This window comes from Arthrobotrys flagrans, assembly GCF_004000055.1.
Source record: "Arthrobotrys flagrans strain CBS H-5679 chromosome Unknown unitig_0, whole genome shotgun sequence".
NCBI classification, from domain to species: Eukaryota; Fungi; Ascomycota; class Orbiliomycetes; order Orbiliales; family Orbiliaceae; genus Arthrobotrys; species Arthrobotrys flagrans.
In genome coordinates this window covers 1,016,890-1,028,181 of record NW_027137550.1, presented here as the reverse complement: position 1 = coordinate 1,028,181, position 11,292 = coordinate 1,016,890, and the positions used below count along the sequence as shown (strand labels likewise).

Here is an 11,292-nt window from a genome sequence, read left to right as displayed (position 1 = left end):
ATAAAACAAAAGAGCAAAAAAGCCAAAAGGTATAATATAATCCCTATAACGGGAAGCCATCATCATGACATCAAAGAAAAACAAGAGAACATAAAAAACTCCATACTATGTATGCTTGACACAAAAGAACCGAACAAGACGAGAAATGAAATGAAGAAGAAGGGCACTACCACCCAAACTCCTCCACAAACAAACTAACACTAGGGCCCCCCTTCTTAATCGCCTTAGCTGCCTGCAACCTAACCTTATCACTCCCCGGCCCACAAGCCGCCACAGCACAGGTCTCATCTGGTCCACAACTTCCCACAAAGTTTGGAATGATCTCTTCCATCTTCGGTCTTCCCTCGTAAATAAACTTATCTAACGCATCGCGTACATCTTGATGTGCTCCTCCTGTTAACGCTCTAGACTTTTCATTATCTGGATCGCTATCGTCGTCTGAATAGTCATCGATACCCCTACGACCGGAGATGGTACGTTCGTCCGCGGAATCATCCGGATCCGGATCATCGTCTGACATTCCAGCGAAGATGTCTGATGAACGACGAGGGTGGGAGGCGTAGTCTTCTTCTTCGAGGATTGTGTGGTCGTCTGAGGTGGGGGCTTTGAAGTATCCGGATTGACGTTTTGCCATTGAGACTCCACTACGGGGTTGGGAGGGGGGACCGGAGGGGTCGGAGTCTGAGGTTGCGCCGTAACCGGTGGAGGAAGGCATGATATCGCCGGAGTAGGAACGGGCATGACCGGTGCGGGATTGTAGTGCTTGAGGGATTGCGGGGACTGGTGGGGTATCTGTTGATTCTCGGCCTGAGATGAGGGTTGACGATTCATCTTCCCCGCGATCAGTGGAGCGACCACGAAGGAAATGGGATCTAGGGCCGGAGGCCATCATTGTTCTCATCCGTGACATTGTGAATCCTCTTGTGCTCTTTTTATCCGGGGCGGTTTCGTGGAGTCGTATGACGACGTATGTTGATTGTCCATTGGGGCCGTGGCCGCCTCTTGCTAGTTCCTCGAGTTGGGGACGGATGTTTTCGTAGGACATTGCTCTTTTAGTCGACCATATGAATTCCAGATGGCGAACTCTTGCTTTTCGAACTGCTGATAAGGCGATGGGGAGGATGAATGTTATTCCTGATCCTGAGGCGTAGAGGAGGAGGTTATCATAATCATTGAAGTTTGGTAAAGCACCGTAAGGACCGTCAAGGATGGCGCGAAGCTCACGAATTTCACCCGTTGTGTCGGTTGCTAGTTTTTTGGCTTCCTCCTGCATCTCTTTCGTGAAGCCGTCTTCTGCTTTAATTATAAAATCGACTGTTTTCTTCCCGCCTTCGGTGTCGATGTCATCTCCGACGCTTGCAATAGTAAACGGGTGGGATTCAAAATATCGAATACCAGGCATACACAAAAACGCATGCGTTCCGGGTCTCCACATCAAGTTCCCTCGCGGGACCTTAACAATCGTCATCTCATCCTGCGTAAACTGTACCTTCGCCTTCAACTTATCTGAATACCTATTATGCCAAAAAATGCGATTATACCTAATACACCTATCGATGAAATAAAGTATAAACGCCGCGCCAATGGGACCGTATGAAAAGTGGTTGTGCAAAATACACGCGATGAAGGTGAGTGGGAATAAGACCAGATGGAGGACGTAGAAGACTTCGTAGCGGATTACTTTTAGGAGGTAGAAGGAGGCGAGGATTATCATCCAGAGGGCGAGAGTGACGATTCCCCAGACGTTGGCGGGGACGAGGAGGAAGCCGACTTGCGAGGGGATCAGGCGGGAGAGACCGACTGCTACGGCGATGGTGTGGACGCCGCCTTGGATTAGGGCTGTTATTGCCACCCTATATACATTCTCTATTAGTATTTTTTTATATTAATTTGTTGAGGAGGAGGGGAGGAAGTACCATCGATGAAAGACATTAAGTTTCTCATAACTCATTCCAGTTAAATAACTCAACGGTGTATTCTTCATCGCCAAAAACACGAGCAACGTGCCATTAACCACACTAAACCACCCCGCCTTCCTAGCCAGCTGAATCAACTGCAACGTCGGCTTCGAACTAAACAAACAAACCCAGATGTTTATAATAACATAACATATAACAATAACCGTATGCGCCCGTGTCGGTAAGCCGAACCATCCTTGCTTCAAAAAGAATGATCTAATAGCTCGACCCCGGTTCGAAAATTTCTGGAGTTTTAACCGCAAAGGACGGGATTTTACGTAGCGTTTGCGGAAGAAGTGGATCAGTGAGGCGATTATTAGGACGATGCAGAAGTAGGCGTAGAAGAAACCCGTGTGGGCATTATTGAGGGATTCGAAGACGGATTCGATGGTTCTGTTGTCGTCTCGGAAATCGTAGTATTCGATGCCAAAGAGGCCGCCAAGGCGGATGCCGTAGTAGATTTCGGTGTCGTTGGCACTCATTGTGATTGCATGCAGCTGGGCTGCTGCTGGTTGGATGTATACTCTCTTTTCTTCTTTGGGATTGTATAATTATATCCCTTTGGATTATAATGTTCTAATTCTTTGTTGTGGAGGGGGAAGGATTCTTTATTGTGGGGATGTGCTGACGGTTGGAAGTTGTGGTTTTATATGCGGCTGAAATCCGTCAGCAAAGCTTGCTTGTTTTAAGGAAACTCGTGAAAATAAAGAGTATTACAAAGTTATCGAAGAAAGGGAAGAAAGGGAAAAAAAATAGAAGAAATCAAGCACGCCGAGGGGCCAAGCCTTGACCTTTATATAATTATAAGTTCCTTGGAGAAATGAAGAGGGAAAAAGAAGAAGAAGCTGAAAGAGATGACGATAGCTGGAAGTATATCTACTATTTTGGTGTGCCTCGAACTCGACTAAAAGAGGGCTGAGGGAAGTCGGTGAGCTAAGCTAACATCCCTACACACTACCCAAAACTTACTCGAAATCCTGGCCCGCACAGTTTTGGTATTTCAGCAAAAAATAGAAAGAGCATTGAAGATGGGAAAAATGGTGCCCAAATCAGACCACTCGATCTATGCCCTTAATAATTAAGTATTAATACCATAGACCTGCAGAAGCCATTTGGAAGGAAAGCGAGCGAGCGAGGATCAAGCCTCCAAGCCTTCGCGCGGGAACCCGTATTATTGATAGTAAGTAATACCCGAATCGCAAATTCGCGACCAATGTTTTCCTCTGTTACATACAACGGGCCTAGAAGAGTCGCACAGTATTTTTTAAGACGTTGCTTAGATATCAAATATGTATTCCAGGCAAGAAATAACGAACAAAAATGCCGATGATCCGACCTCCTGTAATCGAGCTCATAAACCCACCACTATCACCTCTTTTCTCACCGTTTATTTCCAAAACTTCGTTACAATTATTTGTCGTGCACAAAACCAGTGTGATCCCAGGGTCAGCTTCAGAAAAAAGGCATGCAGCCAGTAAAGCTTGTCTGAGTGTAGCTACCCCTGTCCAAACAGCCGTTTGCCAAAAAATACTTGCAGAAAATGGAATACTCAGGGTTAATCGATGTCAAATACCTGCGGCTGAGGGGCAAGTTTATTCCAAATTTATGCCCTTTTCGGCGGAGTGGGGCACACAATCCTGGGGGATCAATGGGGCTGAGTTGGTTTTTATTTCATATCTTTTTTGGAAAAGGACCTGCGAATAGGCTCGGGGTTTTTGCGATCGATTGTGCAAAAACAAAACCTCTAGCCTATATAAGAAGAAGAAGGCTGCGTTTGCACGGCAAAGTTGTCAGATTTGATAAATATTCGCGTATTCTTGCCACGCAGCTCAGTTCAGGATCTTTTTCAAAAACTCAGGAAGTTTTAGCCTCGTAGAATTCCAATTTTTTTTATCTCGATCTTGATATACTGCGAGGGTGGAATTATTTAAAGAAATCCAGTAACATGAACCCCCACACAACCTCCCCCCAAAGTACTCTTTCTATTCCAAAATATGTCTGCTTACTCCCACCGCCCGGCATGCATTGCATATCATATAATTCAAACCAGGCTCAGATATTTCAGTAGGAAAGAATAGCCTACCCTTTAGTTATATCCTTCAGAGTAGACATGAGCTCCTACGAGATACGTAACCATTCCACAGCATACGAGAAGCCTGCTTAGGCTGCAGATATTCGGCATACAGAAACTGTATTGTCGCTGTCTTACATACACGAGCCCGGCCGGTGTTGGAGGTTTCATGCTTGTATGTAAGTACATTACAGTAAGCACTGTGCCTTCGTATCCTTGTCTGCGAATTTGAATTACAATTGTCAGCAGTTCGGACGTTCGTGGGTCGGCTTAGCTTTTGCCCTTCCATTTACTTTCCGGGTTTCCGAGTCCGAGTTTAAGAAGCATTGGTATTAGGGTTTTAGAAGTATAATTGAATTTATGAAAGACTGGTTTTGTAGCTGAAGTTGGTTCGACATCTTTGGTCGCTTCAAAATTCCAACAGAGACAACACAAGATTGTCGATAGCAGCATCCATGCACCCTACCAGCTACGCATATGCCATCCTTTTATTTCCCGGTTAGGAGTAAATGCTTAAGTATCCGTTATATCCAGCGCGCTAAGATAAGAGTATCAGACACTATGCTATAAGACTACTATTAACGTAGCCCGAATTGAATTGGGTCGAGGAATAATTCGTTAATTCTAGAATTCTAACAAAGCCGCTAAACAATGCAATGTACAAGTTGCTATATACAGGGTATAAATCCAAGGGCATCTTCTCGTAGCCCAATCACTGGACCCGTACATCCAATCATAATCTCCACGGTCCAACCACGTTTAAGACCTACAACCAAAAATCATCCCAACTTCTCCCCAGGTGCAGGTTCAGGCCCAGGCTCATCCTCAGGCTCATTCTCAGAAACAACATAATAAATCATCCCCCCCAACATCCCCACCGTCAACAATGTCAATGCTGCCGCTCCAAACCTATCCGCCGCCTTAATCACATAATCCCTCAACAAATACTTCCTATACTCCTCCGCCACAATCTGTCTCCAATTCCTCATTGTATTCTTCACCCCCTTACCCCCCGGATTACTCTTCGACGTTCCCCCGTTGTTACTATTAAATATCGTTCCAACATTGGAGGATACAGATGGTATGATATTCTGTATCACCTCCATCGCGTTGATTTGTTCTCCTAACCCGTGTTTTCCATCCCATTGGGGGCCTATGTTCCATTTTTGGCCGCAAGCGGTGCCACGGGGTTCGCCGATACAGGTTGCTGCTGCTAGGGCGGCGTTTTTGCGGAGGTGCGACATGATAGTGGCGTAGGTGTATGGTGCTACTTGGGTGGTGTAGCCCATCCATCTGTATTCTTTGGGTTAATGGATGTTTGGGGGTATGGGTGGGTGAGGTAGGTACCTTGCGAGATAAGCCTTAAAGCTACGTTGGTCCATATTACAAGTATCGCTTTCCTGACATTGAATTTCCTTTAACGCCCCCGTTTCAGGATCGATAAATGTTGCGATTGTGGCGTTTAACACATTATCTATACCAACCACGTTAGAATCCACTCTTTCCACAACCTACAATGTCGGGATATATACCAAGCTGCTCCTTCCAATATTCCCTCTTCTCCCCCTCAGTAAAATTATACATAGCAGCGCAACCAGCCATAATAGTTCCATAATTATAACTCCACCGTTTCGGCGTGATGGTTGTACAATCGGGAATAAACGCTCCGTCGTTGATCCAAAAGTCATCTTGTATGAGTTTTACTTCTCGCATCCATTTGTAAGATTCTTCAGCTGCTTCGGCATAACTTGCGTTTCCGGTGTACTTTGCTAAGCGGGCGCCTATATAATAAGGTGTAAGTGGGGCTTTTATGGGAGATTAAAGGGGGGGGGGTGTTACTTTGTTGGAAGTATAGACCGTTTGAGATGGTGTTTTTGTATTTATGGCCGTCCTTTACGGTGACGATTTGCCAGCGGAGACCGCCACCGCAGGTGGTGTCGTCCCATCTTGATGCTTGGGTGTTATGAATTGTTCTGGGGTATACGTTAGTACTTCCCACAAAAGTATGGATTTGGGCTGAACGGACTGCGTAATCTCCAAAAATCCAGCGCCCATCTCCTTCTGCTCCTCTGTTTCGGGGAATACTCGCTCTACGGCGTCCATACTCATTATTGACCAGAACCCTTGGTCGTCGTTTCCTGTATATTTATTTCTGGTGGTTAGGTATATGCGGCTAACGCTTGATATTTTGGGGGATTATATACCTATATCAAATGCATGTTCCTGGGGTAGTAAATCCAGACTCGGTGATACGCCTTTTAACCAGCCTGTGTATCAATTCATAATTAACCTATAATTCGAGACTTCAACCAATTTGATATAACATACCAATAGTAATATTTTCATTATACGTATCATCCCCCGTAAACGCCCAGTAATCGACTAAACCAAAGAAATCCATTAACCCACGAACTCCACAGCTAACTACCCCCCAATATTGAATTCAACATACCATAAGCCCCCAAAATCGCACCATGTTGCCACCAAGCCTTTAATTAAATCCCCCAATTAGTAACATAGCCCCACCAAATCACCCCAGGCCGGATGAGAATTGGGAAGCTCATACATATTGCGCATTAGGAACCCCAGAAAACGAGGTAGGATCCCAGAATTCGGCTGCTAGGTCGCCGGCCACTTGTGCTGCAGCGGCTTTTATAGACACTGTTTTCCATAAAGAATATTAGTGTTAATATTTGGTTGAAATGTAGTTGGGAGATGAGGAGGAGGAGGAAGACGTACGGAGAGAGTCGATATCGAGGTCGATTGCGCGGACGGTTTGTAGGAGGGAGATTATTGATAGGAGGGGGGTTTGTATTCGCATTTTAGTTGTTATTTGATATTGGTTTGATATATTTTATTAAATTTGCATTTGGTGACTGTGAAGCTCGGATGTATCGATAGCTATATGGGGCGGTCGGTAATGTATACGTCGAGACTTAAGATTGATATAACATTTGATAATCTCGAGAATCGATAATGTAATGAATAAGAGCCGTTTGCCTAATCCTAATTTTATGAACCCCAACTTCCAAAATCCCCGATATCAAAATATAAAACGTCCTGCCACAAAACTCTTTTTAAGAAAAAGGAGAAGTAAGAATTAAATAACCCAGTAAGTATACGTAACCCCATATACTACAAACCCATTAAACTTGCAATATCTATTTAAAACTCCGACCCATGGACAGCGGGTATGGGGTAGATGTAACACAAGGCCCGTATTCGACCTGTTAGAAAAGGTTGCAGCATATCCCAATGCAGGAAGGAGCCAAAAGCCAAGTCTTAGAGTGCTACCTCGGAAAACAACTTGGTGGGCGGTGTACTCAGCCCAACACCCTTCGATAATATATAATTCGGATCTCTTGGTTTTAGCCGAATTCGATAGGGTGAGATCGGGAATTATAATTTCGAGGTTTTAAAAGAAAATTACATGGCTTTTTTCTGCATAAAATAATGCTCTGGACAATGGGGGGAGAATTAAATTCTCTATCGTTGAACTACTGAAATTCGCTGACACAGTTTCAAAGAACACCCCAAACCGTTCTTGGCAGTTTAGCGTCCCCAGTCTTTCCTTCGAAATTCGAGTTGCCTATGCGGCTACGTACAGAGTATCATTTCAGAAGTTCAAAAACAAATCGAATAGCTCACTTGCTTAACCTAATAAGCCAAATTAATTCTATACGCAACTACTCAACATTTGCCGACTTGTTTAAAAATTGTTATATTTGCGGTATATGTTTTGACATCCAGGCGGGGGCGATAAGGCTACGATTCCACATTTGCATGTTTATCTGGTTCCGACGGATAGAGATCGACTAGCTTCTAGAATTCTGAGAGGAGGTTGAATTGAATTTAAACTCATTCGAGGAACCTGTGTTTAAACCCCATTTTCGCATGAATTAACTTTGGCTGTCAACCACGAGTACTCGCGGGTGGTCTCGACAAGTTAACAAAAGTCCACGATATAGCGCAATGCAACCGATATAATGCAAGTATCGATATCTGCACCATTCAACCCCACATTCTTCGTTATTGAAAATTATATACGACCACCTCCCCGTATTCTTTCCATGGTATGAATGAATGAAGCAAAGCAAAAAGAAGCGCTTCATCGATGCACCGCTAAAAAAAACTCCAAACCCGATATAAAAAACGACAAAAGAAAACTAATGTAACCCTGACTTTTTCTTCCCATGTTGAAGTGAGGAATATACAAGCATACCTTATGCCCCCGCCTCGTCATTTTGATTCGTAACAGTCCACCGTCTCCTCCTATCCGTATTCGCCCCAGAACTCCAAAGTCCCGGTTTCCCCCCTCCAGGCTTCGATGACCCCCCTCCCATTCCACCAACTCTCATCCCACCGCTAGAAATACTAGCTGGACTTCCCTTCCTCTCAACTTTCGAATTAATACTACTTCCACCAGCACTACTAACCCCATCATCGCCCTTTCCATCCTTCTTCTCTTTCTCTTCATCCGCCTTTTTCTCCTCCCCACTTTCTTCATCCGTCAACACAGCCCCTTCATCACTACTCCCTCTTTCCATCTCCGTTGCGGGCGGTAAACTCCACAATCCCTTCGTAGCAGCAGCGGCGCTGGCCGTTCTCCTAACACCGATCGCATGGCTGCTACCACTTCCAGTGGAATTTGCCGCCCCGAATACCATCCCCATTGCTCTTCCTGTAAACAGTCCTGTTCCACTCCCCCCTGTAACAACGCTACTTCCTGAAGCGCCGGCGTTTCCGGCTGTTGATCCAGCAGAACCGATTAATGGTGCTGGCAACTTTCCGACGGTGTTATACATACTAAATCCAGCGCCACCAATACTTGGTTTTCGAGGCCGCAAGGGCGGGGTTGATGACGACGATGGACCGGCTTTTGGTCCTTGTGGTGGGGATTTTACTTGTGATGCCGCTTGGGTGCGGAGATGGTCTGTTGAAGCGGTGATTTTTACGTCGTATTGCGGGATTCCTGAGGCGGCAGGGGTATCCAGTGGCGGCGGGGCGGTGTATGGCGCAAATGAGCTGGAAGTTGGGAAGGAGAGGGGTTCGTCAGGGTCATTTAGGTTTTCGGTGGAGATACCGCCGAAACCTGGGAGCTGGAATGCTGGTGCTGTATCTGTCGCTGGTGGTTGGGAGGATGTGGCGGTTGTGGCGGGTGAAGGAGGGATTAGAACGCCCATACTCATGCTGGCAATTCCTATATCCATTAAGACGGGTTTGTGGGTCATTGCACCGACTAAGGCGTTACAGATTGCGCCGTGGGATATGAATATCATGATTGTAGAGCCCGGGATATCATTCGGTGTTTCAATAGATTCTGCCGATGTACCACCAACGTTATCGTCTTTCGCATCTATTTTCCGAACAGCAGCCAATTGTTCAAAGCTCGTGGTCGAGCTACTCTTCAGACATGGCTTGATCTCTCCGTCCGCATAGTCTTTAATTATCTTCTCAAACCCAATCTTAACGCGTTTATGCATTCTACCCCATTCTTCGCCATATTCACCGCCATCACCGTACCGTAAACTATCGTATGCGTAATCGATATCAAGGAATTCCTTGGCATGGGAGACATGGCCTCGCGGGATAGGTTCGTTCTTCCCGATTGCTGAAGTTGCGACGGGTGGGACGAAACCGACGGAATGGGCACGGTGGTGAGAATGGTGATGTGGAGGACCTATGTGGGCTTGAGAAGTTTGGCTAGCGGTCGTTCCGTCTTTACGAAGTCCACCGGCGCTGGACGGTCTCATAAGATCGATTTTGGCGGTTCCAATCATTAAATCGGTAGCCGGCGGCGGTGTAATATCAGTGAAATAGTCTTCGCAAAGCCATTCGCTGAGGAATCCGTCAACTCTAAGCATAGGCCGCGGGTGAACAACAAGTTTCGACGTGCTACTACAATACTCGGTAGTACTAATTTTGACATTTATATCCGAGAAATACTGCGACATCCCCGCCGTAACAGCAATCGACGTTTGTACACATCTCAAAAAAGGCGAAGTGTGTATTATAACCTTCGTATTCCCCAACTTCGAAGCAGCAGACGGTGAAATCGACGGTATTATCGGCGTAAGAACTTCTTTCTTCGTTTCCTTGGGTCCAGCACTCCACGTACTCCCTTTCTCGGCGGGTTTTGCCGGAGGCGAACCAGATACAGGGTATTCCGACGATATATGGGAGACAATGTGGGTGGCGATTCGGTTACCCAGTGTTCGAGCTTGAGTCCAGCCGCCATAGGTGAGTGGAGGATCGTATGGTGTTGGAGATGTTAGACGCCATGTTGAGTCTGAAGCATCTAAACGTGCTCCGTGACGGCAGATGAAAACTTGAGCGGGTGCTACAGACTGGGGTTGAGCCGGTAGGCTCATTTTTCTTTTCCCTTGTGTATCTGTCGGTGCTATCGCTGGAGTTTTGTCAGGGATATCGGAGATTAGATGCGGCGTTTAAGTTTGTATGCAAACCTTTTAACTTTCTATCGACTGTAAAAGTGTTCTCGCGAGAAAATAAACAGGTTAAGAATTAGGGAGAGTTATGATAATAGGAAATGACTAGTTCAAGATCTCGAGGCACCGAAAGCCGACGTAGAGCAATTTGAACTTTGTTAACTAGCGGGGTCCCTGATAGGAAGAGAGAGCTCCACCCCGGTCCCCTTTTCCAGAGCTGTGTTCGGTTTGGTTCGAGACAAGCCAGCAGCTAACGGTTCAGACCCCACTATTTCATGCAAAGGTCCAGACCTTGCAGTTTGTAAGACACTGTTGTGCAGAATTTGGTTGCTAGCAAATGATGGAAGCTTTGGGACTTATGGTGGTTTGATAGAAGATGGTGGGAGTTGGATACTATATACTTGAGTAAATAGGAGTATATGGGCGTGTATGCTGAAATTAAAAGACGCCGAGAAAATTTGTGAGGCTGATAAATTAGAGTGGCCGTCGCGCTGACCTTTGCTGCGTAAATCCAGTTGATGTGATATCTCAAGTAATCTTGAGAGGTAAGCCTGGCAGATGCCACGAAAATGAGACTGCTGTGAGTGCAAATGCTAACAGAAATGCAGCTCTGGAAAGAAATAAAAAATGTGTGATGGTTTGATGAAGTTCTGTCTGTGCCATTTTGAATGGGCTGCCGGCGCGCTTCTGGGCATCGTCTCATTCCCGTCCGGCTTGAGCGCGAAAGGCCAGAGAGCTCGGGACAGCCGAAATATTAAAAATTCTGCCGACCGAGCCTGGACTGATTGGTCGGGCCGGGGACTAACCGGCATGCCGA

At 45.9% G+C, this 11,292-nt stretch overlaps 3 protein-coding genes across 3 annotated transcripts; all 3 read right to left on the bottom strand.

Annotated features, from left to right (window-relative positions):
- Positions 1 to 166: 166 nt before the first annotated feature.
- DFL_003418 (uncharacterized protein) lies at positions 167 to 2,440 on the bottom strand (the record flags this gene model as incomplete). The annotated part of the gene is made up of 2 exons (XM_067632354.1): positions 167 to 1,853; positions 1,917 to 2,440. The coding sequence occupies 2 exons, from the start codon at positions 2,438 to 2,440 to the stop codon at positions 167 to 169; spliced, it is 2,211 nt and encodes a 736-aa protein (XP_067490631.1).
- A 2,368-nt stretch (positions 2,441 to 4,808) lies between these two features.
- DFL_003417 (uncharacterized protein) lies at positions 4,809 to 6,850 on the bottom strand (the record flags this gene model as incomplete). Its single annotated transcript, XM_067632353.1, has 10 exons — positions 4,809 to 5,322; positions 5,377 to 5,503; positions 5,562 to 5,810; positions 5,869 to 6,002; positions 6,056 to 6,167; positions 6,234 to 6,296; positions 6,358 to 6,411; positions 6,482 to 6,518; positions 6,596 to 6,690; positions 6,769 to 6,850. 10 exons carry the CDS (start codon positions 6,848 to 6,850, stop codon positions 4,809 to 4,811), a joined length of 1,467 nt encoding a protein of 488 aa, XP_067490630.1.
- Positions 6,851 to 8,252: 1,402 nt separating this feature from the next.
- On the bottom strand, positions 8,253 to 10,400 carry DFL_003416 (uncharacterized protein; the record flags this gene model as incomplete). The annotated part of the gene is made up of 1 exon (XM_067632352.1): positions 8,253 to 10,400. One exon carries the CDS (start codon positions 10,398 to 10,400, stop codon positions 8,253 to 8,255), a length of 2,148 nt encoding a protein of 715 aa, XP_067490629.1.
- Positions 10,401 to 11,292: the final 892 nt, after the last annotated feature.